The following is a 25,616-nucleotide window of genomic DNA, read 5'->3' on the forward strand; positions in this document are numbered from 1 at the left end:
GTGTGTCCGCCGTCTGTTTTGTGTTGTTGCTGTATTTATCTGAGGGGTGTTACTGGAGGTGCCGGCAGGAGGCGCTGTGGTTCTGCCCTCATATCAGAGCTCTGGTTCACGGTTTGTCGTCATGTGAACATCTCTTTTGAATGTTGTTGGTGGAGAAATGGAAGCAGACACAGGAGCCGGTGTGTCCCGGGCGGAGAAGAAAGCCCTGGACAAGGCGAAGATCGTGCACCGGGAGACCGAAAGGAACGTGTTGAAGACGGTGAGGCATTAAACCGGAACAGAGCTTTGTTATTAGCCAGGTTAGCTCAATAAGAATACTTAAGTTGTAGGCTTCACAGTTCACACGCCTCTTTCGGTGGGACACCGAGGCTGGTTTAGTGGACTGAGCCGTGGACCCGTTGGTAACCAGACCGGAGCCGGTCCGTGGACCCGTTGGTAACCAGACCGGAGCCGGTCCGTGGACCCGTTGGTAACCAGACCGGAGCCGGTCCGTGGACCCGTTGGTATTTTATCACTCGGTCTGTATTTTATGACTTGATGTCTATGTGTCGCCTCCAACACACAGACATAACATTGATCATTATGCAACTAAACCAGTGTAAATGCACGGTGTGGTCCAGCGGTCCAGCTGTGCGTGGTCCAGTGGTTGAGCTGTGCGCCGTCCTACCGCAGGTCACACGGATCTTGAAGAAGGCGGAGGACGAGCGAACGGAGGAGGAGGCACGCACGCTTCTCCGGCACCCGTCGGCGGTTGAGCAGGTCCGGGGGCGGAGCGTCCGGAGCGGGCAGCAGAGGAGGAGGAGGGAGGAGGTGAGCCCCATCACCTCGTCCCCCAGCCTGGTCACTGCACTATGATCCATGTCCCTCGCCATACCGCCTATACTGTGCAAGACAAACTCTTTCTTGCCTCCTTACATTTTAATGGTAAAGTGACTCCATTCATACCGTGCTTTTCTACCCAGCGGCCGCTCAAAGCGCTTGACAACACTGCCTCACATTCACCCATTCATAAACACATCCCCACCCTGTCGGCGGAGTCGGCCCCGCAGGGCGACAGCCAGCTGGTCAGGAGCAGTCAGGGGGGGGCGTCTCGCTCAGGGACACCTCGACGCTCAGCTAGGAGGAGCCGGGGATCGAACCAGCGACCTTCTGGTTACCAGCCGACCCGCTCTGCCTCCTGAGCCTCATGCCGCCCGTACCGTTTTATGTGACCAATGGGCTTCCTCCTCTCCTAACGAGGTGTGTGACGGCGTGGAGGAGCTGAGGACCAAGGTGTCCCAGCTGGCTGCCGCCGTCCGGTGCGCTCAGCACCTGGTTGTCTACACCGGAGCCGGCATCAGCACGGTACGTCTCCCTGCTGGACCTCTGACCCCTGACCCCGGCCTCTCTGACCCCTGACCCCGGCCTCTCTGTGGACCTCTGACCCCTGACCCCGGCCTCTCTGTGGACCCCTGACCCCGGCCTCTCTGGATCTCTGACCCCTGACCCCGGCCTCTCTGTGGACCTCTGACCCCTGACCCCGGCCTCTCTGTGGACCCCTGACCCCGGCCTCTCTGGACCTCTGACCCCTGACCCCGGCCTCTCTGTGGACCTCTGACCCCTGACCCCGGCCTCTCTGTGGATCTCTGAGGATGTGATGTTGGTTTGATTCCAGGCCGCGTCGATCCCGGACTACAGAGGACCCAACGGGGTCTGGACGCAGCTGCAGAAAGGACAGGCGGTCAGGTGAGCGGACGCTGGACACACCTGGGCAGAGTCACCTGGACTCTGCCCAGGTGACTCTGCCCAGCCTCCCACCCCTCCTACTTATTGGATGTTGTACTTCCTTGCACTTAAAAACAGTACTTTGCATTGCGTAGCATCTTATCCTAGCTATCTGTGTCGTATACGGGGAATGGGTTAACCTAGTGATAGTTAGTACTTGGTTCTATGAACATCCTTCCTGTACCCACAGAGGTATAGTGTTGTTTCTCCTTCCTCTGACTAATGTACTTATTGTAAGTCGCTTTGGATAAAAGCGTCTGGTAAACACCCAGAACGGAAATGTTCACTTCAGTTGAGCAGCTGAACTAAAGCACGTTGAGCCTGCTTTAATAACGCTGTGTTGCAGCTCGTCTGACCTGGGGAGGGCCGAACCCACCCTCACACACATGTGTATCAAAGCGTTGCATCAGCAGAATCTGGTACGTGAAAATACATCCTGTTTATCATGAACTATATCTGACCTTACATGGACTTCATTACTACATTTAGATGGATAACAGAATAACTTTATTGATCCCCTGGAGAGGAGATCCCTTTGTGACGGCAGCAGTGGAAGTCACTGGATGGAATATGTACCCTAACCCTAACCTAACCTAGGGTTAACCTAACCTAACCCTAACCCTGTACGATACAATGCAAAGTAGTGCTGAGGAACCCGAGTGAGACAGACGGATCCCCCGGTGGTATTGAGGCGCCCGGTGGACCGTCAGTGTCACAGCGGTGCTTTGTGTCTGCTCGGCAGGTGAAGCACGTGGTGTCTCAGAACTGTGACGGGCTGCACCTGAGGAGCGGGCTCCCCCAACACGCCCTCTCTGAGCTGCACGGGAACATGTTCATCGAGGTGGGGGCTTGAGGACCTTAAAGGGGTGGGGTCATCATGTTGATCGAGGTGGGGGGGGCTTAAGGACCTTAAAGGGGTGGGGTCATCATGTTGATCGAGGTGGGGGCTTGAGGACCTTAAAGGGGTGGGGTCATCATGTTCATCGAGGTGGGGGCTTAAGGACCTTAAAGGGGTGGGGTCATCATGTTCATCGAGGTGGGGGCTTGAGGACCTTAAAGGGGTGGGGTCATCATGTTGATCGAGGTGGGGGGGCTTAAGGACCTTAAAGGGGTGGGGTCATCATGTTGATCGAGGTGGGGGCTTGAGGACCTTAAAGGGGTGGGGTCATCATGTTGATCGAGGTGGGGGCTTAAGGACCTTAAAGGGGTGGGGTCATCATGTTGATCGAGGTGGGGGGGGCTTGAGGACCTTAAAGGGGTGGGGTCATCATGTTGATCGAGGTGGGGGCTTGAGGACCTTAAAGGGGTGGGGTCATCATGTTGATCGAGGTGGGGGGGGCTTGAGGACCTTAAAGGGGTGGGGTCATCATGTTGATCGAGGTGGGGGGGGCTTGAGGACCTTAAAGGGGTGGGGTCATCATGTTGATCGAGGTGGGGGCTTGAGGACCTTAAAGGGGTGGGGTCATCATGTTGATCGAGGTGGGGGGGCTTAAGGACCTTAAAGGGGTGGGGTCATCATGTTGATCGAGGTGGGGGCTTGAGGACCTTAAAGGGGTGGGGTCATCATGTTCATCGAGGTGGGGGGGCTTAAGGACCTTAAAGGGGTGGGGTCATCATGTTGATCGAGGTGGGGGCTGGAGGACCTTAAAGGGGTGGGGTCATCATGTTGATCGAGGTGGGGGGGGCTTAAGGACCTTAAAGGGGTGGGGTCATCATGTTGATCGAGGTGGGGGGGCTTGAGGACCTTAAAGGGGTGGGGTCATCATGTTGATCGAGGTGGGGGGGGGCTTAAGGACCTTAAAGGGGTGGGGTCATCATGTTGATCGAGGTGGGGGGGCTTAAGGACCTTAAAGGGGTGGGGTCATCATGTTGATCGAGGTGGGGGGGGCTTAAGGACCTTAAAGGGGTGGGGTCATCATGTTCATCGAGGTGGGGGCTTAAGGACCTTAAAGGGGTGGGGTCATCATGTTCATCGAGGTGGGGGGGCTTAAGGACCTTAAAGGGGTGGGGTCATCATGTTGATCGAGGTGGGGGGGGCTTAAGGACCTTAAAGGGGTGGGGTCATCATGTTGATCGAGGTGGGGGCTTAAGGACCTTAAAGGGGTGGGGTCATCATGTTGATCGAGGTGGGGGGGCTTAAGGACCTTAAAGGGGTGGGGTCATCATGTTGATCGAGGTGGGGGGGCTTAAGGACCTTAAAGGGGTGGGGTCATCATGTTGATCGAGGTGGGGGGGCTTAAGGACCTTAAAGGGGTGGGGTCATCATGTTGATCGAGGTGGGGGCTTAAGGACCTTAAAGGGGTGGGGTCATCATGTTGATCGAGGTGGGGGGGGGCTTAAGGACCTTAAAGGGGTGGGGTCATCATGTTCATCGAGGTGGGGGGGGGCTTAAGGACCTTAAAGGGGTGGGGTCATCATGTTGATCGAGGTGGGGGGGCTTAAGGACCTTAAAGGGGTGGGGTCATCATGTTGATCGAGGTGGGGGGGCTTGAGGACCTTAAAGGGGTGGGGTCATCATGTTGATCGAGGTGGGGGGGGCTTGAGGACCTTAAAGGGGTGGGGTCATCATGTTGATCGAGGTGGGGGGGGCTTAAGGACCTTAAAGGGGTGGGGTCATCATGTTGATCGAGGTGGGGGGGGCTTAAGGACCTTAAAGGGGTGGGGTCATCATGTTGATCGAGGTGGGGGGGGCTTAAGGACCTTAAAGGGGTGGGGGGGCTTAAGGACCTTAAAGGGGTGGGGGGGGCTTAAGGACCTTAATGGGGGGGTGTTACGCCAACAGGTGTGGGTGTGATCAGCTGTATGAATATCCGCCTTTTCTTGTATTTTAGTGACATCAAAAGTGAACATGTCCACCTAGATGTACGATGGACAGATCAGTCCACCAGTCTACCAGGGGCCTGTATCAAATGTTGCTGATGTGTCATCACGATCATGCTACGTCACGACTTGTAACCACTAACCACACTCACGCCTGGTGGCATAACATCACCCCTTAATAAACTGTTGGGAGGACGGGCTCAGATGGTCATGAATGTCTGCTGCTGTGCCAGTCGTTATTCAGAGTATAAACCAGCGGTCCGTTAAGCCCTTTGAGACTAACTGATACTGATACAGATAGCATTATGTTGATGACTCACCGAGTTAGTGTTTACATGATTACACTGCAACGGGGGTTGTGCAATGAGTGTCATAAAACCAATACATACACGACCCCACAGGTAATTGGATGATAAGAAGCAGGGCAACAACAACTTTGTTCCCAGAAAGACAAAAAACATTTGTAGGGCAAATAAAGATAAGGGAAGTCTGTGTAGTCCCGCCCCCTGATGCCCTGTGTAGTCCCGCCCCCTGACTCCCTGTGTTGTCCCACCCCCCCCGACTCCCTGTGTTGTCCCGCCCCCCCGACTCCCTGTGTTGTCCCGCCCCCTGACGGCCTGTGTTGTCCCGCCCCCCCGACTCCCTGTGTTGTCCCGCCCCCCCGACTCCCTGTGTTGTCCCGCCCCCTGACGGCCTGTGTTGTCCCGCCCCCCCGACTCCCTGTGTTGTCCCGCCCCCCCGACTCCCTGTGTAGTCCCGCCCCCTGACTCCCTGTGTTGTCCCGCCCCCCCCCCGACTCCCTGTGTTGTCCCGCCCCCCCGACTCCCTGTGTTGTCCCGCCCCCTGACTCCCTGTGTTGTCCCGCCCCCTGACTCCCTGTGTTGTCCCGCCCCCTGACGGCCTGTGTTGTCCCGCCCCCTGACTCCCTGTGTTGTCCCACCCCCCCCCCCGACTCCCTGTGTTGTCCCGCCCCCCCGACTCCCTGTGTTGTCCCGCCCCCCCGACTCCCTGTGTTGTCCCGCCCCCTGACGGCCTGTGTTGTCCCGCCCCCTGACTCCCTGTGTTGTCCCACCCCCTGACGGCCTGTGTTGTCCCGCCCCCTGACGCCCTGTGTTGTCCCGCCCCCTGACGCCCTGTGTGGTCCCGCCCCCTGACGGCCTGTGTTGTCCCGCCCCCTGACGCCCTGTTGGGTCCCACGCCCTGTGTGGTCCCGCCCCCTGACGCCCTGTGTGGTCCCGCCCCTGACGCCCTGTGTGGTCCCGCCCCCTGACGCCCTGTGTGGTCCCGCCCCCTGACGGCTTGTGTTGTCCCGCCCCCTGACGCCCTGTTGGGTCCCGCCCCCTGACGCCCTGTGTGGTCCCGCCCCCTGACGCCCTGTGTGGTCCCGCCCACTGACGCCCTGTGTGGTCCCACCCCCTGACGCCCTGTGTTGTCCCGCCCCCCTGACACCCTGTGATGTCCCGCCCCAGGTGTGTGCGTCGTGCATCCCGGCCCGGGAGTACGTGCGTGTGTTTGACGTGACGGAGCGCACAGCGCTGCGCCGCCACGCCACCGGGCGGCGCTGCGGCCTTTGCGGGGCGGAGCTCCGGGACACCATCGTCCACTTCGGGGAGCGAGGAACGCTGGAGCAGCCGCTGAACTGGAGCGGGGCGGCGGCGGCGGCCGGGAGCGCCGACCTCATCCTCTGCCTCGGCTCCAGCCTCAAGGTGAGGCCCTGAGGCTGACCCTAACCCAGGGCCCCAGCCTCGAGGTGAGGCCCTGACCCTAACCCAGGGCCCCAGCCTCGAGGTGAGGCCCTGACCCTAACCCAGGGCCCCAGCCTCGAGGTGAGGGCCTGACCCTAACCCAGGGCCCCAGCCTCGAGGTGAGGCCCTGACCCTAACCCAGGGCCCCAGCCTCGAGGTGAGGCCCTGACCATAACCCAGGGCCCCAGCCTCGAGGTGAGGCTCTGACCCTAACCCAGGGCCCCAGCCTCGAGGTGAGGCTCTGACCCTAACCCAGGGCCCCAGCCTCGAGGTGAGGCCCTAACCCAGGGCCCCAGCCTCGAGGTGAGGCCCTGACCCAGGGCCCCAGCCTCGAGGTGAGGCCCTAACTCTAACCCAGGGCCCCAGCCTCGAGGTGAGGCCCTAACCCTAACCCAGGGCCCCAGCCTCGAGGTGAGGCCCTAACCCAGGGCCCCAGCCTCGAGGTGAGGCCCTGACCCAGGGCCCCAGCCTCGAGGTGAGGCCCTAACCCTAACCCAGGGCCCCAGCCTCGAGGTGAGGCCCTAACCCAGGGCCCCAGCCTCGAGGTGAGGCCCTGACCCAGGGCCCCAGCCTCGAGGTGAGGCCCTAACCCTAACCCAGGGCCCCAGCCTCGAGGTGAGGCCCTAACCCAGGGCCCCAGCCTTGAGGTGAGGCCCTAACCCAGGGCCCCAGCCTCGAGGTGAGGCCCTAACCCTAACCCAGGGCCCCAGCCTCGAGGTGAGGCCCTAACCCAGGGCCCCAGCCTCGAGGTGAGGCCCTAACCTTAACCCAGGGCCCCAGCCTTGAGGTGAGGCCCTAACCCAGGGCCCCAGCCTTGAGGTGAGGCCCTAACCCTAACCCAGGGCCCCAGCCTCGAGGTGAGGCCCTAACCCTAACCCAGGGCCCCAGCCTCGAGGTGAGGCCCTAACCCAGGGCCCCAGCCTCAAGGTGAGGCCCTAACCCAGGGCCCCAGCCTGTTCTTGTGTTTCAATCTGCAAAATTAGGTACCTGGTACCTGGTAAATTTTTTATCTGACCTCCGTCAAGGTTCAAAGAGATCTGAACTAATACTTTTGTGCGCCGTAAACGGACTGCTGGACACTGATTGACGAATAATGATAAGCGTAACGTCTGAGCATGACACCGGACACCCGGTATCTTTAAATACTAGCATCAGCGTTCAGTCAACAGTAGTGATTGGACCGTGACGGAGGTGGAGACGCTCCTGTGCGTAACCCTGCCTGCTATGTCGACCGGCCCACGTTGAGGAGGTGCTTTCTAGATGGAATCACGGCGGGCTGGAACCAAACCAAGTTGTGGCGAGTTGAACTGGTACCTTCGTAAACAGGGGCATAGGTTAACCCATTCCCCGTACACAACAAGGACAGCTAGGGTAAGATGCTACACAACTAAGTACTATAACAAAGGACGACATACAGTAAGTGTGTGAGAGGTAGGGCTGGCCCGAATGCCATTTTTCTGGCTTCGAATACTCGTTGGTTTTTCCGAGCGAATATTCGAATACTCGTTCCAGAAAAAAACACCATCAAAAACAACATTAATAATCCCTATATACTCCCTGGAACCGATTTTGACAGTATCTGCATATTTTGTTGAAGATTTAAAGGGACACTATGTAATATTTTGAGTAATTTATTACCTCAAATCAACATATTCATTCATAAATAAGTCCTCATTGGTGTAAAATGATCTCTGCCAAAAATCTCACTTATCCTCCTGAGCGAAGAATAATTAATATTAATATCAATATGGTTACATAGGACGGGTAAGCTTCATGGAGGCTTCCATTTTCTTCCGGTCTATGAGCTGCCGAGAGGGTCAAAAAGCACTACGTCGTACAGGAATTGCAAACGCGTTTTCACTCTGAGCCAGCGTAACGGTGGAACAGAGCTTAGTATAGCGAGACGAGATTTACCGGCAAATTTGAACATGCACCGCATTTGTTTGAAAGACCGTAGTTATGCCAGGCCACAGGAGAAGGAATCATCGACGCCAAAAAAAAACGACGATGTGTAAGCATGTATTAGGTGACCTTGGGTGTCTTGAAAGGCGCCTCTAAATGAAATGTATTATTATTATTATTATGTATAACATGGTTTTCCATGGCAACGAGATGGGCGCTCCTATGTTTGAGCGACTCGTCATTGAAAGGCTACTTTCCTCCTCATCCTCATCGTCATCCGCTTATCCGGGGGAGCAGCTCAAGCAGGGGGCCCCAGACTTCCCTTTCCCGGGCCACATTGACCAGCTCTGACGGGGGGATCCCGAGGCGTTCCCAGGCCAGTGTTGAGATATAATCTCTCCACCTAGTCCTGGGTCTTCCCCGAGGTCTCCTCCCCACTGGACGTGCCTGAAACACCTCCCAAGGAAGGCGCCCAGTGGGCATCCTTACCAGATGCCCGAACCACCTCAGCTGACTCCTTTCTAAGTAAAGGAGCAGCGGCTCTAATCCGAGTTCCTCACGGATGGCTGAGCTTCTCACCCTATCCCTAAGGGAGACGCCAGCCACCCTTCTGAGAAAACTCATCTCGGCCGCTTGTACCCGCGATCTCGTCCTTTCGGTCATCACCCAGCCCTCATGACCATAGGTGAGGATAGGAACGAAGATCGACCGGTAGATCGAGAGCTTTGCCTTGCGGCTCAGCTCTCTTTTCGTTACAACGGTGCGGTAAAGCGAACGCAATACCGCAGGCTACATACAGCAGGCTACTTTATTACATATTTAATTTACTTTTTCATATTTTTGTCGAGTTTAATTCATGACAATATTCTTATGACTGGATACTGTCAAATGCGTTGGAGGAATTCAAAAGCCATTCTTCATCAAGTTATGGAGGTTTATTCTCTGCTGGGGTCACACGTATCCAAATCCACCAAGACGCACTTACGCTAGAGCGGACCTTCTGGAGCTTCAACTCGCTTGCCAGACAGTTGATTTATCACCCGAACAACTGGATTTCATACCAACAACTCTGATAAAGAAGACAATACGGAGGAAAAGAAGATCGAGAGGAGGAATTAGGAACAGGATAGGAGACGAGGAAGTAAACTCTTTGCCAGGGCGACTAACTGGCGGCGCGTACAGTCGCAGCGGCCCCTCTTGAGATCTGTGAGATTGAGATTGAATGTTTGAGTGTGAGACTTCCTACGAACGTAGTTTATGACAGGGAAACAATATTAAACATTAGGACATTGAGAGCGAGTAACATCACTGGCATTCGCTGGCATCTGGACATACTACGCAAACACAGGATACTAACGGACACTGTGACACCGTGCCCGGAACTGCCCGGAGGAGGAAGCAGCAGAGACGGGGTGGACGTAAACAAACTGAACAGCTTCTTTCAGCTCCTACCCTCCAAGAAACGCTATCGCAGCTTAAGATGCTCCACCACCAGGCTGCGGAACAGCTTCCTACCTCAAGCTGTCAGGATGCTCAATGCACCAGCGTCCCAGATCTTCTCACTGGACTTTATTTATTATTTATTTATTATTTATTTATTTATTCATCATTGGGACGTTTGTTTGTTTGTTTGAAATGTATGTTGATCTTGATCCGTGAGAAACGCCTTCTCGTTTTGTTGTTCAATCAACAAAATGACAATAAATTTGATTTGATTTGATTTTGATTTGATTCCGTACGTTACAATGTAAATTGTTGGTATTTAGAATACTGTTACATTGTTGAAATCAACGGATTACAATGCGTTGATTAGGATACGAACCTCATCATCACTCGAATGACTCGATGAGGTAGCCTAGTAGGTGTCATGTCACAGCTTCTTGGCACATACTGCCCACCGTAGTTTTTGGACAAGCGAGCACTATTAGTTTGAATGCAATATACAATTGTACCACTAGATGGGAGTAATTTTTACACAGTGTCCCTTTAATAGCTTTTGAACGTTAATTAGTAGGCCTAAGTAGGTTGAAGTTCCTTAGTTTTTCCCCGTGAAAGCGAACAGCTGTTGCTCCGTTCCAAATCAGCTGTTCTCTGCCATCTCAGCCCTTACGGGAGCTTTTCAATTCATCCTGGAACGTGCATCTTTTCAGGGAATTTGTACAATAAATCCATAACAAATACCGAATATTGATTGATATGTGTCCATATTCTATCCATTATATTGACCGGGTATTCCCAAGGCGCTCACGCTCTGCAGCAAGCTAGTCACAGTTGATTGGCGCGGCGCTGTACAGCGAACGTAAACAAACAACTAAGCTAAGGTTTTAAGTATTACTTTTCCTCCCGAGATCCCGCTAATGTTGTGTTATAAAGTAAAGGGAAACAAGATATCTATTCTTCCTCCACCTCTCTCGCTTCTCTGCTTGGTGTCGCTGACGCTTATAGTTTGCCTCCCTCGCTCTGGTAACGTCACGTACGTGAAAAAAAATAAAAACGAAGCTCCGAATACCGATTTAAGCTTTGAATACTAATTTTCCGAGTATTCGGAAAATTATTCGAATATTCTAATAATTCGGGCCAGCCCTAGTGAGAGGGGTGTGGGGGTTATGGGGGGAGGCAGAGTCCAGGTGAACTCTGAACAGGTGAGTCTTGAGTCTCTTGCAGGACCGGGTGAGCGACTCTGTGGTCCTGACGTCTGCAGGGAGCTCGTTCCCCCACCGCGGAGCCAAGACAGAGGGAGACAAACCAAACCTCATCACGATGACGCGTTAGGATGCTTACATTCTGCTCTTCGTCCCGACAGGTTTTAAAGAAGTACGCTTGTCTGTGGAGCATGAACCGACCGGCCAAGAGGCGGCCCCTGCTCTTCATCGTTAACCTCCAGGTAGGCCCCTCCTCTTCATCATAGGCCCCTCCTCTTCATCGTTAACCTCCAGGTAGGCCCAACCTCTTCATCCTTAACCTCCAGGTAGGCCCCTCCTCTTCATCGTCGGCCCCTCTTCATCCTTAACCTCCAGGTAGGCCCCTCCTATTCATCGTAGGCCCCTCCTCTTCATCCTTAACCTCCAGGTAGGCCCCTCCTCTTCATCATAGGCCCCTCCTCTTCATCGTAAGCCCCTCTTCATCGTTAGCCTCCAGGTAGGCCCATCCTGATTGGTCACTGGATTCTTTAGTTCCAGATAATCTCTAGAGAACAACAGATGTTCCGATACCATTTTTTGCTTCCTGATGCCTGAACTTAAGTATGGGCTGATATCGAGTTCACACACCGACACAGCCTTTAGCATCGTAGCTGCTAACAGCATTGAAGGGTTCTCTTGCGGTGACGGATCATTTACATTTATAATTATTAATCAAGATATTTCCCATGCCGACTTTCCAACTCCGACCGTTAACGAAAGAAGTATAACACTGTAGTGTTTGTTCTCTGGGTAGCAAAGGAGTCATGTGATTGTACCGGCACATATACTTGCGTACTCGCCGATACCCGATCTGAGGAATGTCCGATCCTGGAACAGGAAGCTCTGACTGAACCATGGCTTCTCTGTTTGTAGTGGACTCCAAAAGATGATTTGGCGACACTGAAGATCAACGGGAGGTGTGATGAGGTGATGGAGCTGCTGATGGAGGAGCTGGACCTTCAGATTCCTTCATACAACAAGTGAGAACCACAGAAGAAGAACCACCTTCCTGTTTGAATCCCAGTCCTTAATTATGGTTTATTATTTGGGAATATTGACATCTCATTATTTATTAGGATTTCATATAAGAATGGACCCAGAAGGTCATGACGTCAATAGTATGGGGGGAAAAGAGCTCGAAGTCTACGGAGATATCGATGTAAACGGCGCTACCCTGTGTTGCTGTAGGGCGGAGGACCCCATCTTCCACCAGGCCACGCCCCTCAGGCCGGAGGAGGAGCTCAGTCACACCCGCTGCCTCATAGCACCCCCTGCTGGCCAGGAGGACCAGCCCCCCGACGCCCAGGGCCACGCCCCTCCGGCCCCCCAGCCGGTGCAGGGCGGTTGGTTCGGGCGGGGCTTCTCTAAAGGGAGGAAGAGGAAGAAGAGGAAGGCTGTTTAACACCACAGAGCTCTACCAGCCTACTGCACTGCAGTCATTGTTGCGTTACGTTTTATATCCTGTGATTAAATTTAAGTTAGACGTTTAAACTTTGTTTTTATTCAGATGTTTCGAGGGCTTTGAGACCTTCGAAAGACAAGTAAATCTGAGCTCATTTACTCTTTTTTGTATTGGTGTGTTTCCAGCTGTTCTAGTGGCTACACCAGTATGATAATGTTAACTCTGGTCTCTAACGATGCCTTGATAAATAGGGGAAGACATCCCAGCTCTGAGCTCCTTGGTGTAGCATTACTAGTTTATTTTTTTAAGGGCTGCTACTTTTATTTATTTATTTATTGTTTCCATTTTACAGGCTTAGTTGAAATAGCCGTGCTGCTTTCCTTCTTTATCCGACCAGTGTTTCTGGTCTTTAAATAGTACAGAGATATGGGGACATCTTTTTTGTAAATATATATTTTTTACTTTAGTGGTCGTCTTTACTGCTGTTTTCATTCTGTAATCATTCCCACACACACACTGCGCAGCCAGCATGTAACCTGATCCGCGGCGGTTGGCGGTCACTCAATCGAGACGGAGGCCCGTCCACACGAAGCCGATTTCATGGCAAAACCGCAAAGGTCTTGTACGGTTCGGCCCTCCGTCCACACGAAGCCGGCGAATCCGCTGACCGAAACCGTAAACTTCTGAAACAACCCTCGGAGGTGGTTTCAAATCTACCCGGTTTCGTTTTGGATTCGTGTGGACGCCTGAAACCAATTGAAACCGTAAACCATGAAGTCATCGCCCCACCCCTCGACCTCCTAGCCAATGACTGTTAAGCCCGCGGAGTCTCAGAACTCACAACAACAAAGATGATGGCGGACTAGAGGCTTGTAATCGTTCTGCAGCAGATTCATGTCCCTTGTTGGGCTGCTAAGCCATTATTTATTGAGAATACTCTTCTGTTAGAAAATTGGCTTACAGTGCACGTAGTGTAAATCTTCTGGATTTCTGTAGCAGAAGCAGCGCCCCTTATGGGCCTGGAATGTGTACTACAGCGTTTCTACCGGTCTACCCGGTTTCGCTTGATAGATACCGGATAGATCGAAACCGTAAACGGTTTCGCCCGTTTCGGCTTCGTGTGGACGGGAGGCTGGCGGGCGGGCTCCTCGGGTGATGACGTCATCTGGTGCTGTGGGCGTGCTCTGGTGCTGTGGGCGTGGTAAGTCGGGGGACGGGAGCGTGGTATTGTGCTGGGGGCTGTGTTGCCAGATTGGGCCAGGAAATCTGTCACAATCTGGCAACACCAGCTGGGGGCGTGGTCTGCTGAGCCGTAGTCTGGTAGCACCATGGACATTGGGGAGTGGTCTGGCGGTGACGTACATTTGGTGCCGGGGGTGTTGTCTGGCGCTGGGGGCGTGGTCTGCTGAGCCGGATCCTGTAAGCCGCTGGCCGGTAGTCGACCTGTTCGGTTGGAAAGTTGGAATAACATCGGATCCGTCTAAAGCCGTAATTTTTTAACCTTATCAGCCGAACAGAGGACACCGTCTTGACCCTCACAGCGACCGGATGATTAAGAACGGGCACCATGCGGCGGACCGGGAGGCGGAGAGAGGCGAGCCTCCGGGCGGGTCCGACCTGGACCAGAGGAGCGTCGTTAGGGTGTGGTGTGACGGCTGGTACGAGAACCTCTAACACTGGTCTACTGTAGGGCTGGGGTCTGGACTCTAACACGCCGGTCTACCGTAGGGCTGGGATCTGGACCCTAGCGCACCGGTCTACCGTAGGGCTGGGGTCTGGACCCTAACACGCCGGTCTACCGTAGGGCTGGGGTCTGGACCCTAGCACGCCGGTCTACCGTAGGGCTGGGGTCTGGACCCTAACACGCTGGTCTACTGTAGGGCTGGGGTCTGGGGGGACAGGCTCCGGTGGGAGAGGACCTTGTTGTGGTTGTATGCTACTGTTAGCTCGCAGTCGGAGCTAGCTGGTTTCGTTCTGACGTGCCAGCCCGGCCCGAGACATGCGCAGTACCGACGTAAGGTTCATTAAGGCTTATTCATATTTATTATTAATGTTTCAATAAATACAGACCAGAATACAGTCAAGACTTGTGGTCTTCAGTGCTGTGGTAACGTCAGTTAAAATAACATGTGACAACTTATGCATAGAGTTAAGTCCTCGGGTCAGAACCCTTTATAATACGGTTATATACATCAACACCGTTAGTTATTAGTACACAGAAGTTATTCGGGTATTTCTTTGAAGTCGGGACCTGAGTGGCCGTGTGTGACCTCTGCTCTGTTTATTACACAGCTGCGCTCTCAGCCAATCGCACGCCTATGAGGCCTGTTGTTTATTACAGCGCTGCGCTGTCAGACACATGCATAGGAGGCCTGTTGCGTAACACGCTCGTCCTGAAATTAGACTTTAAGATCAGAGCTTGAAGTCATGTTACACGGGCTGGTTGGTATTACTTTATCGAAGACTACTTTCCAAAGGGTGGTGTACAACTTTAGAAATGAAAATGGCTTTCTGTGAATTAATGCACCAACTGCCTATTGAATGGTTCATGTAAAGTATATCAGAAAAGCAGTAAAGACAGACCAAGAATTAGAAAAGTGTAAAGAAAATTATTAAGAAACTGATTCAGTTTAAGTGCGTGGTTTGCAAACTCCAGAGACACCCTAATATTAGCTTAGGGTCCCCTCAGATATACCAGAGAGGTGCCCCAGAGATAACCCGTCTGAATGGATTGAATGGCCGCTTGCCATGGTTATATCCGGGGCTGAAGGGATGGATAAGGGCGTCTGAATGGCTTGGATGGTGACCTCTGGGGATACATCCCCCTAACACATAGGGCCCCCGACTGATCATAGGCCCCTGACTGATCATAGGCCCCTGACTGATCCAGGGCCCCTGACTGATCATAGGCCCCTGACTGATCATAGGCCCCTGACTGTTCCAGGGCCCCTGACTGATCATAGGCCCCTGACTGATCATAGGGCCCTGACTGATCATAGGCCCCTGACTGATCATAGGCCCCTGACTGATCATAGGCCCCTGACTGATCATAGGCCCCTGACTGATCATAGGCCCCTGACTGATCATAGTGCCCTGACTGATCATAGGGCCCTGACTGATCATAGGGCCCTGACTGATCATAGGCCCCTGACTGATCATAGGCCCCTGACTGTTCCAGGGCCCCTGACTGATCATAGGGCCCTGACTGATCATAGGCCCCTGACACATAGGGCCCCCGACTGATCATAGGCCCCCGACTGATCATAGGGCCCCTGACTGTTCCAGGGCCCCTGACTGATCATAGGGCCCCTGACTGATCATAGGCCCCTGACTGATCATAGGGCCCCTGACTGATCATAGGGCCCCTGACTGATCCAGGGCCCCTGACTGATCGAGGGCCCCATAAGAAGGCTACTTCTTATTCAGATGCTCGCTGTCAAACAGCAGGGAAGCCTTAGAGCCCTTTGACTGAAAACAAAGGTGATAAAGGTCAAAGGTCATGCGTTGGAGGAGAAGGAGAGGGGGTGACCTCCAGTAAGCTGACGTTGTCTTCTGTCCTCAGCTACGACATGGTTCACTACGGACACTCGAACCAGCTGCGGCAGGCCAAGGCCATGGGCGACTACCTGGTGGTGGGGGTCCACACCGACGGTACGAAACCCCCGACTCGCCGGGGGATCTCTGTCACATTTCATTTACATTGAGAGCGTTCAGCAGACGCCTTTACCCAGAGCGACTTACACTGAGTCCATCTGTCAGAAGAAAGAGAAACAACTATAAGATATAAGATAATAGTGTGCAAAGACGTCCACCATGCAGTTAGTGTGTCAGAGGGGTGTGGGCGGGACGCCATGCACCCCGTTCACCCCTCTCTGTTTCTGGGCCCCCAGCCGAGATCTCGCGGCACAAGGGCCCCCCGGTCTTCACCCAGGCGGAGCGCTACAAGATGGTGCGCGCCATCAAGTGGGTGGACGAGATCGTGGAGGGGGCGCCCTACGTCACCACGCTGCAGACGCTCGACCAGTTCAACTGTGACTTCTGCGTGCACGGAGGTGGGGCAGAGGGGCTCTGGGGCGGGGGGCTCATGGGGTTTGGGGTTTATGGGGTTTGGTGTGTTTAGGGGTTTGGTGTGTTTGGGGTTTAGGGGTTTGGTGTGTTTAGGGGTTTGGTGTGTTTAGGGGTTTGGTGTGTTTAGGGGTTTGGTGTGTTTGGGGTTTATGGTGCATGTCGCAGCACTGGCCTCAAAGGATGATCTCTATACCTCAGTGGTTCTCAACCTGTTTCTACTCGTGGACCCCTCTAAGATACTTTATCAGCTACCCCCTTCAACGGCACAAAACATTATTGGGGCTAAAATCATTAAATGGACATAAATAATATGTGTGCAATCTATTTGGCAGAGTAAAAATGAACAACCAACGTGAAAATTGCTTAGGGTGAAAAGGAGTTAGGTTTTTATTTACTTATATTTTTTAATTATGAGTGCCCCCTGCAGTACTCCAAAAGTGCCGTCAGGGGTCCTCGTACCCCCGTTTGAGAACCCCTGCTTTAAGTTGACGGTGTTCTCCAGACGACATCACGCTCACGGTGGACGGCGAGGACACGTACGCCGAGGTGAAGCGCGAGCAGCGCTACAGGGAGTGCAAGAGGACCCAGGGCGTCTCCACCACCGACCTGGTGGGTCGCATGCTGCTCATGACCAAGACCCACCACAGCAACATGGTGAGGGCCCCACACACACACACACACACACACACACACACACACACACACACACACACACACACACACACACACACACACACACACACACACACACACACACACACACACACTTTAATCGCTAGGTTATCCCATTCCTTGTACACAACAGAGACAGCTAGGACAACACGCTACACAATGCTGGTTTTAAGAGCCAGGACGTACATCAAACAGTAAGGCGGGGGGGGACTATGCAGGGTCCAGGTGAACTCTGAACAGGTGCTCTGGGGTTCACGTGTTCATCTCTGATCTCTGATCTGTGTTTCCAGGACAATCCCGACTACCTGCAGCACACAGACAACTTCGGGAAGGTGAATATCGTCGCTTGGGCCAAAGCGACTCCTGTATGAAATGCATTCTGCAGGAGAAGAGAATCTGTTGCTTCTTACTGAACAACCAGTGTTCCCAGTTTGTTGTAGTGGATCGTCACGGCCACAAGGGGGCGTCATAGGTCCTCTTATCACAAGACACTTTCAAATGCACTGTTGCCTGGAATGAAGTGTTAAATCGGGATATTATGCTTTTTAGACTTTTCCCTTTGCTTTTGTCGTTTATCTGACGTATGTAACATGATTTACGTCCGCTAAGCTGGCGCCCCCCCCCCCCCCCCCCCCCCCCCACGAGAGCACCCCTCAATAAGAGCAGGAAGCGGCTAGTTTGCGCTCAAACTACTTCCTTAACAGGGTGACGTCAGGCTGTGCAGTGGGCGGGGCCGGAGGGCAGAAGTCCCGCCTCCCGCCGACCCGCGATGTCTACATCTTCTCGGGGGTGTTCATTTGACGACACACATGCAACGTTTTTGACCAATCGCAACAGAGTGGGCGCGCTGACCAATCACAGCAGACTAGGCTAGTCGGGAGGCGGGCTTAGCGCAAGGTGATAGAATCAGACCGTTTTTGAAAGTCGCTGAAATTGGTTTGCAGAAATGAAGCGTGAGAATAATAAGGGGTGTTTCTGACATACAACCCTATTCTAGCAGTACCCCCAGATGCAGTTCTTCACCCTAAAGAGGCCTGCTTCCCTGGGGTCATCCTTGTGTCTCCCCAGGGTCCTAAAGGCCACAGCCCGTGGACCGGCGTCTCCCAGTTCCTCCAGACCTCCCAGAAGATCATCCAGTTTGCGTCGGGGAAGGAGCCTCAGGCCGGAGACACCATCATCTACGTGGCCGGGGCCTTCGACCTCTTCCGTATCCTGACCTCTGACCTCAGACCTAGGTTGTTGCTGCGGTTGTTGTTATTGTTGGTGTTGGGGTTGTTGTTGTTGCCTTGACAACAGGCTCCTCAGACATCGGCCACGTTGACTTCCTGGAGAAGGTCTACAACCAGGCAGAGAAGCCTTACGTCATCGTTGGCCTGCACTTTGACCAGGTACACACACACACACACACACACACACACACACACACACACACACACACACACACACACACACACACACACACACACACACACACACACACACACACACACACACACACACACACACATTATGATCAAGACAAACAGAACCAGTCCCATTATGAGAGCCCAGACGCCTCAGAGCGGCGTTCCAGCGATGGTCAGTCACAGAGCCAGAGCTCGACACTTCACAGACAAACTCGTTCATGTTTTGACGCCTTCACGCCTCCCCTGTCCAGGAAGTGAACCGCTACAAAGGGAAGAACTACCCAATCATGAACGTCCACGAGAGGACGCTCAGCGTCCTGGCCTGCAGGGTGAGTCGCTCTGTCTCTGTCTCTGTCTCTCTCTCTCTCTGTCTCTCTCTCTCTCTGTCTCTCTCTCTCTCTCTCTCTCTCTCTCTCTCTCTCTCTCTCTCTCTCTCTCTCTCTCTCTCTCTCTCTCTCTCTCTCTCTCTCTCTCTCTCTCTCTCTCTCTCTCTCTCTCTCTCTCACTGTCTCTGTCTGTCTCTCTGACTCTGTCTGTGTGTGTGTGTGTGGGTCAGTGTGTGTGTTTGTGTGTGTGTTGATGTTTAGCCTCCTGCTTTAAGACAACACGAGGCTGACAGGAAGTGATGTTCTCCACTGAGAGAATCCATCAACGACCTTCTCTGTGTCATAAGGCTCTCAGTGGGCCTGTTGCTCTCTGAAAGCTTCCATGGGAGCTCTGATCTGAAGCCCTCAGTGTAACGACATCGTGGCCAGTATTCAGCATGTTTAGATACTGGAGCCAGAGGGAAGCAAACACCAAAGACAACCGTCAAACTATCAGGCAGAAGTTTCCATGGCAACGCAACAACATCCCGCTCAAAGCACTATGTTTATCATTTATCTTATTGAAGTGGATTACTAACAATTAGTGCTGTCAAGCCGTTAATAGCGTGTTTAACTGACAGTACTACTAACAATATGATGAAAGTCACTCATATCTACTCATGGTTGGTAACTGGTCCAAGCTGACTGAACCAGTATGGTCCGTCGCGCTCTGGGTCATAAGCCCCGCCCCCTGGTGTGCGTGCCAGCTCAGTGCTCCCGTCAGCCTGTGCTCCTCTCTCTGCAGTACGTGTCTGAGGTGGTGATCGGGGCACCCTACGCCGTGGGCCGGGACCTGCTGGATCACTTCAAGGTGAGTCCTCCTGAAGAGCTGCTCCCACAGCGCTCCCACGGCTCTCCCACGGCGCTCCCACAGCTCTCCCACAGCGCTCCCACGGCGCTCCCACAGCTCTCCCACAGCTCTCCCACGGCGCTCCCACGGCGCTCCCACAGCGCTCCCACAGCGCTCCCACAGCGCTCCCACAGCGCTCCCACAGCGCTCCCACAGCGCTCCCACAGCGCTCCCACAGCTCTCCCACAGCTCTCCCACGGCGCTCCCACAGCGCTCCCACAGCTCTCCCACAGCGCTCCCACAGCTCTCCCACAGCTCTCCCACAGCGCTCCCACGGCGCTCCCACAGCTCTCCCACGGCGCTCCCACGGCGCTCCCACGGCGCTCCCACGGCGCTCCCACGGCGCTCCCACAGCTCTCCCACAGCGCTCCCACGGCGCTCCCACAGCTCTCCCACGGCGCTCCCACGGCGCTCCCACGGCGCTCCCACGGCGCTCCCACGGCGCTCCCACAGCGCTCCCACGGCACAAACTAGGGCTGAATCCGAATACTCATACTTGACTACTATATACTTGACTACTATATACTTGACTACTATATACTTGACTACTATATACTTGACTACTATATACTTGACTACTATATACTTGACTACTATATACTTGACTACTATATACTTGACTACTATATACTTGACTACTATATACTTGACTACTATATACTTGACTACTATATAGTATGCATTTTGTACGCCAAAAATATAGCGCGTCAGTACGCATTGTGTAGTACGGAAGACGTTTCCGAATGCGTGCTACCGCCAAAGTAAACCACGGAGTTCACTACGCTATCCCACAATGCAACCGGAGTCTGGCAACCAACGAAGAAGAGACGGCTGACCCGACACCACCAGAAAGACGTCGTAGAAAGCGGCGAAAAAAAGAGGCATTAAAAAGAGTAAAATTGTAAAGTAAGTAATTAAGTAAAAATAAACATTTTTAATTTAATAGTAACGATGACAAGAAAGAAAACAGGTAACTTATCAAGGTAATTTTGTCGGCATCTGAGGGGAGATACGTCATCTCCAAACATCCGGTGGAGTTTCGGCGATGTTCTACACATAGCTGTAGACCGTACTACACTGTCAAGTGTGGTACGGTCAAGTAGTAGACACTGAACAGAAATAGTATGTACTAAGTATTCGGATTCAGCCCAAGCTCCTAGTTAGCCTAGTAAGGAAACACCTGTCTGTGGTCCAGGGGACTGAACACCTGTCTGTGGTTCACCTGTCTGTGGTCCACCTGTCTGTGGTTCACCTGTCTGTGGTCCAGGGGACTGAACACCTGTCTGTGGTTCACCTGTCTGTGGTTCACCTGTCTGTGGTCCACCTGTCTGTGTGTCTCTGTGCAGGTCGACCTGGTGTGTCACGGCAAGACGGAGGTGTTCCCGGACAAGGACGGATCTGACCCCTACGCAGTGAGCTCTTCTCCATGACCCCTGACCTTTAGGGGCGCTGGGGGCAGTGACCTCCATGACCCCTGACCTTTAGGGGCGCTGGGGGCAGTGACCTCCATGACCCCTGACCTTTAGGGGCGCTGGGGGCAGTTACCTCCAGTGTGGTACAGAAACGTCACGTTCAAACTGCCCCCCCCCTCCATAATTGATTCTACTACAACAGTCAATATCAGTTTCTTTAAATCTTTAATGTAGCACTTAATGTATGTTATCCACAGTGATAGTACTTATCCTAGCTATCTCTGTTGTCTACGGGGAGCGGGTTAACCTAGTGATAGTTAGTGCTTGGTTCTATGAGGGTAGTCGTAGTGGCCGTGCTGCAGGTCAGGGCGTGAGGATGTGACACGGAGCTCATCCAGAGGTCTTTAAGGTTTCCCACCGGGGAGGAACAGGAAGCCGGTCATCCTTCTGCTGCGCTGTGTGAGCTCCCAGTCCAGGCGGGGCCTGGTTGTACTGGTTGTACTGGTTGTGTGGTCTTACTGGTCTTAACGCTGGTATTCTGTGTGTTCAGGAGCCCAAGAAGAGGGGCGTGTTCCGGACGCTGGACAGCGACAACGGCCTGACCACAGACGACATCGTCCAGAGAATCATCGAGAACAGGTCCTGGTCCCCTCTGACCTTAAGAACCAGGCGCACCTTAAGAACCAGGCTCACCTTAAGAACCAGGCTCACCTTAAGAACCAGGCGCACCTTAAGAACCAGGCTCACCTTAAGAACCAGGCTCACCTTAAGAACCAGGCGCACCTTAAGAACCAGGCTCACCTTAAGAACCAGGCTCACATAAAGAACCAGGCGCACCTTAAGAACCAGGCTCACCTTAAGAACCAGGCTCACCTTAAGAACCAGGCGCACCTTAAGAACCAGGCTCACCTTAAGAACCAGGCTCACCTTAAGAACCAGGCTCACCTCAAGAACCAGGCTCACCTCAAGAACCAGGCTCACCTTAAGAACCAGGCGCACCTTAAGAACCAGGCTCACCTTAAGAACCAGGCTCACCTTAAGAACCAGGCTCACCTTAAGAACCAGGCGCACCTTAAGAACCAGGCTCACCTTAAGAACCAGGCGCACCTTAAGAACCAGGCGCACCTTAAGAACCAGGCTCACCTTAAGAACCAGGCTCACCTTAAGAACCAGGCTCACCTTAAGAACCAGGCGCACCTTAAGAACCAGGCTCACCTTAAGAACCAGGCTCACCTTACGAACCAGGCTCACCTTAAGCACCTCTTCCGTCTGAATCGGACGAGGAACTCGACAAACTGAACTCGTTAACGATCTGGAGGTGATGATGTCATCACCGATCATAACCCGATTAAAACCGCAGACTTAGTTTCCATGACGTCAGCGAGTGTTGTGACTGCCTTAACTTGGCTGGGATGACATTAGAGTGGTCAAGATAGACCACCCAACGTCCCTGAGACTCTCGCTCTCTCTCTCGCTCTCTCTCCCCCTTTGCTATCTCACTCTCACATTCTCTTACCCTCTCACCCTCTCACCCTCTCACCCTCAGGCTGCTCTTTGAGGCCAGGAACCAGAAGAAGGAGGCCAAGGAGATGGCGGTGTTCGAGGCGATGAAGAGGAGGGGGGAGACTACGGAGGACGCCGCCAAGTTGGCCTCCCAGTAGCGGCTCGGCGGGGGTCCCAGCGGGGGTCCCAGCGGGGGTCCCAGCGGGGGTCACCAGCCCCCTGCCGACCCGGGGGCGGGCCCGTGGTGAAACCACCGCTCCAGGGGCCTCAGGGGGTCTGCAGTACCTGAGCCGTACGTTACCTACCTGTGGGACGGCTCCCCGGGCAGGAAGGCGTCAGCATAGAGCTCTGAACAGAGACCCAACACTTCAGTTTAACCAGGGTTTAAAAGCTTTCTTTAATTATCGCTGTGTGTCTGTGTGAGTGCGTGTGAGAGTGTGTATGGTCGAGAGTGTGTATGTGTCTGCGTGTTAGGATTAGTGTGTTTTTACCCCTTTATTGACCAGATATTTATGTAATTTGCTAATTATCCTCTCTAGATTTTAAATTACAGAATTTTAAAATATGTGTGCTTTAACTAATTAAGCTGATCGTGTCTTCAGCAAGAGAAATGTCACTGAATTATAATACATGCAAGTTCTGGCATAGTCATTTAAAAAACGAGAATCTATTCTTATTCAGTTAAATTGGTGTGTGTGTGTGTGTGTGTGTGTGTGTGTGTGTGTGTGTGTGTGGGGGCGGGGTATTACTGTAAATATTAGTGCCTAACTTAGGTCTGTACATTGGAACCAGCAATGATGTATAACAACCATTGATCTGGTTTAACTTGAGTCTAAAGACTATCGCTGACACACAACCTGCCGCCTGGAAGAAAAAAAGAAGATGCAAGACCCCAGAGAAACATTCTGGGCGATGTTGGAGTTTGTCTGTCAAACCCAAATCAATACACCTGTCCTGCACTGCTTTAGTAGCATGGTTTATTGAGGTCCGGGCCCCACATACAAGCCCCATGTGTGTTCGAAACTGCAGAGTTTTCACCACATGCAACATGTAACGTGTGTGATAACTGATTCTAATTATTATTTTGGTTATTAAATCATGCAATAGCCTCCACCTTGCTTCTGGGTTGTGCCTTACGGTGTGTTACATATCCTCATATTCTGCCATATTGAACTGATGTGTGTAATGTATAATGTTAAAGGTCCCATGACATGCCTCCAGGTGTGGGCTGATACAAGTCGGTAGAAGCCGGTACAAGACGTTTTTGAAATCTGTCCCTAATGACATCACAGGTGGGCGGGTCCACCCAGATGTGTGCTGGATAGATCCGTCTACCAGCCTACCCAGTGGACTAGCAAACGTTGCTCATCTATCCGTCACACTCCTAGGTGGACACGCCCACCTGTGACCTCATAAGGGACAGATTTCCAAAACGGCTTGTAGCGGCTGATCAACCAACACCTGGTGGCAGGTGCTGAAGCACTGCGATGTGAGGCCGGTTGGTGTCCGGTCACGCAGGTGAGCTCAGGTTCCACCTGGCGTCACCTCTCATGAAGTCCAGCAGTGGGAGGCCGGACGGGCGGCGGTTCTGAAAACTTTGGCGCGACGCAAGCTCGGTGGGACGAGGGAGAAGCGATCTTTTCCTGGGATATAAAGTATTTATCCAGAACCCTGTCCTAAGGGAATCCGTCTCACGATCGGACCTCCATCCGGCAGACACGCCAAGTAGAAAAGGAAACGGAGACGGTGTTGAAGGTCCGATCCTCGCTCCTCGTCGCAATATACAAACAATATATCGCTTTCAGTACAGCAAAGATGTTCATAGAGCCAAGTGCAAGTACTAACAATCACTAGGCTAACCCATTCCCCGTGTACAGCAATGCTAGCAGCTACTGCAGATGTTACACAATTAAGTACTATGGATAAGTGCAATGTAGACTAAGTGCGTACATTAAGTGCCAGGACGTACAACATACAATGGTGGCCGGAAGGGGCTGGGTAGCTATGCAGAGTCGAGGTGAACTCTGAACAGGTGAGTTTTGAGTCTTTTGTGGAGGCTGGTGAGCGACTCTGCGGTCCGGACCTCGGCAGGGAGCTCGTTCCCCACTGAGGTCCCAAAAAACAGAAAAGTTGTGACTTTGTTGATCTGCCTTTTCTTGCTCTACACACCAGATTAGCGCAACGAGTTCTACTAAACTACCCAGTGAAATCGTCTGAATAGACGTTTGACGACCCGACCCTAGTGAGTACCTTCACCGGAGAGGAGAGGAGAGGATGGGGTTGTGTCGGTGTCAAAGCAGTAACCACGGTAATCGAGCAGCAGCTGAGGAGGTGAGATGATGGGTCAGTGTCTGGGGTCGGAGGTCACCAAGGAGATGAAGACTGCCAGGATCCACAGCACCCAGATCGACCAGGACTTGTACCAAAGCGCCATACGCGAGATGAACGTGGTGAAGATCCTCCTGCTAGGCGAGAGTGATGATGTTCTTATTAATATTAATCCCTCGGAGGTTAAACATCTCACAGCTCTCCACTGGGCTCTGTCGGGGGCGGCAGAGCGGTAAAAGCACGCTGGTCAAACAGTTGAAGATCATCCACAGCAATGGCTTCTCGAAGGAAGAGCTGAGCAGCTTCAAGGTTGGACACACACACACACACAACTTCATGCTGTGTCAGTGATAGGCAAGAATGGTGTCTACGTGTGTGTATGGATGAGAAATTGATAGTGATGAAATATGCCTCATCTCAAATATGCGTTCATTTTCTCTGGAATGCTGCAATATTTTGACGTGAAACACGACTCTGATAAAGACTGAGTGTTTCAGTCCAATATAGAAGGAATGTTAATCTATATCAGAAGGAAAGCCAATTGAGAAGTGTTTGTGGAATGTACATTTACCTGCTAGTGTGAGGCCGAGTTCATATGAAGTCCATGTTGGAGTTTACGGTAGGCAATGTTGGTGACATTCTGGGACCATTGGTAGTATTGGTTATCGTGTGTGTGTGTGGTGTGTGTGTGTGTGTGT

General features: G+C 53.0%; 2 protein-coding genes across 3 annotated transcripts; both read left to right on the forward strand.

Moving 5' to 3' along the window:
• Window positions 1-59: 59 nt before the first annotated feature.
• sirt7 (sirtuin 7) lies at window positions 60-12,403 on the forward strand. 2 transcript variants are annotated; one of them, XM_060048350.1, is made up of 10 exons: window positions 64-259; window positions 673-810; window positions 1,240-1,344; window positions 1,655-1,725; window positions 2,111-2,183; window positions 2,507-2,605; window positions 6,054-6,290; window positions 11,035-11,115; window positions 11,786-11,892; window positions 12,101-12,403. In XM_060048350.1, exons 1-10 carry the CDS (start codon window positions 158-160, stop codon window positions 12,312-12,314), a joined length of 1,227 nt encoding a protein of 408 aa, XP_059904333.1. In that variant the 5' UTR covers window positions 64-157; the 3' UTR covers window positions 12,315-12,403. The 2 variants fall into 2 exon arrangements, with proteins under 2 accessions (XP_059904334.1, XP_059904333.1); XM_060048351.1 differs by lacking the exon at window positions 2,507-2,605 and having other exon boundaries at window positions 60-259.
• Window positions 12,404-13,693: 1,290 nt separating this feature from the next.
• On the forward strand, window positions 13,694-23,703 carry LOC132454770 (ethanolamine-phosphate cytidylyltransferase-like). Its single transcript, XM_060048353.1, has 12 exons — window positions 13,694-13,972; window positions 15,877-15,965; window positions 16,205-16,366; window positions 16,885-17,036; window positions 17,345-17,386; window positions 18,123-18,261; window positions 18,360-18,442; window positions 18,712-18,789; window positions 19,571-19,636; window positions 21,022-21,087; window positions 21,638-21,726; window positions 22,634-23,703. Exons 1-12 carry the CDS (start codon window positions 13,863-13,865, stop codon window positions 22,746-22,748), a joined length of 1,191 nt encoding a protein of 396 aa, XP_059904336.1. The 5' UTR covers window positions 13,694-13,862; the 3' UTR covers window positions 22,749-23,703.
• Window positions 23,704-25,616: the final 1,913 nt, after the last annotated feature.

The sequence above is a fragment of the Gadus macrocephalus genome, chromosome 3 (assembly GCF_031168955.1).
Source record: "Gadus macrocephalus chromosome 3, ASM3116895v1".
In the NCBI taxonomy this organism is placed as follows: domain Eukaryota; kingdom Metazoa; phylum Chordata; class Actinopteri; order Gadiformes; family Gadidae; genus Gadus; species Gadus macrocephalus.

Excerpts from the sequence above, each read along its gene's own strand:
- sirt7 (XM_060048350.1), top strand. The coding sequence starts at position 158 with ATGGAAGCAGACACAGGAGCCGGTGTGTCCCGGGCGGAGAAGAAAGCC. Across the intron at positions 811-1,239 it reads AGAGGAGGAGGAGGGAGGAG|GTGTGTGACGGCGTGGAGGA; the intron begins GTGAGCCCCATC and ends TCTCCTAACGAG. Across the intron at positions 11,116-11,785 it reads TCTTCATCGTTAACCTCCAG|TGGACTCCAAAAGATGATTT; the intron begins GTAGGCCCCTCC and ends CTCTGTTTGTAG.
- LOC132454770 (XM_060048353.1), top strand. The coding sequence starts at position 13,863 with ATGATTAAGAACGGGCACCATGCGGCGGACCGGGAGGCGGAGAGAGGC. Across the intron at positions 15,966-16,204 it reads GGTGGGGGTCCACACCGACG|CCGAGATCTCGCGGCACAAG; the intron begins GTACGAAACCCC and ends CTGGGCCCCCAG. Across the intron at positions 16,367-16,884 it reads TGACTTCTGCGTGCACGGAG|ACGACATCACGCTCACGGTG; the intron begins GTGGGGCAGAGG and ends GGTGTTCTCCAG.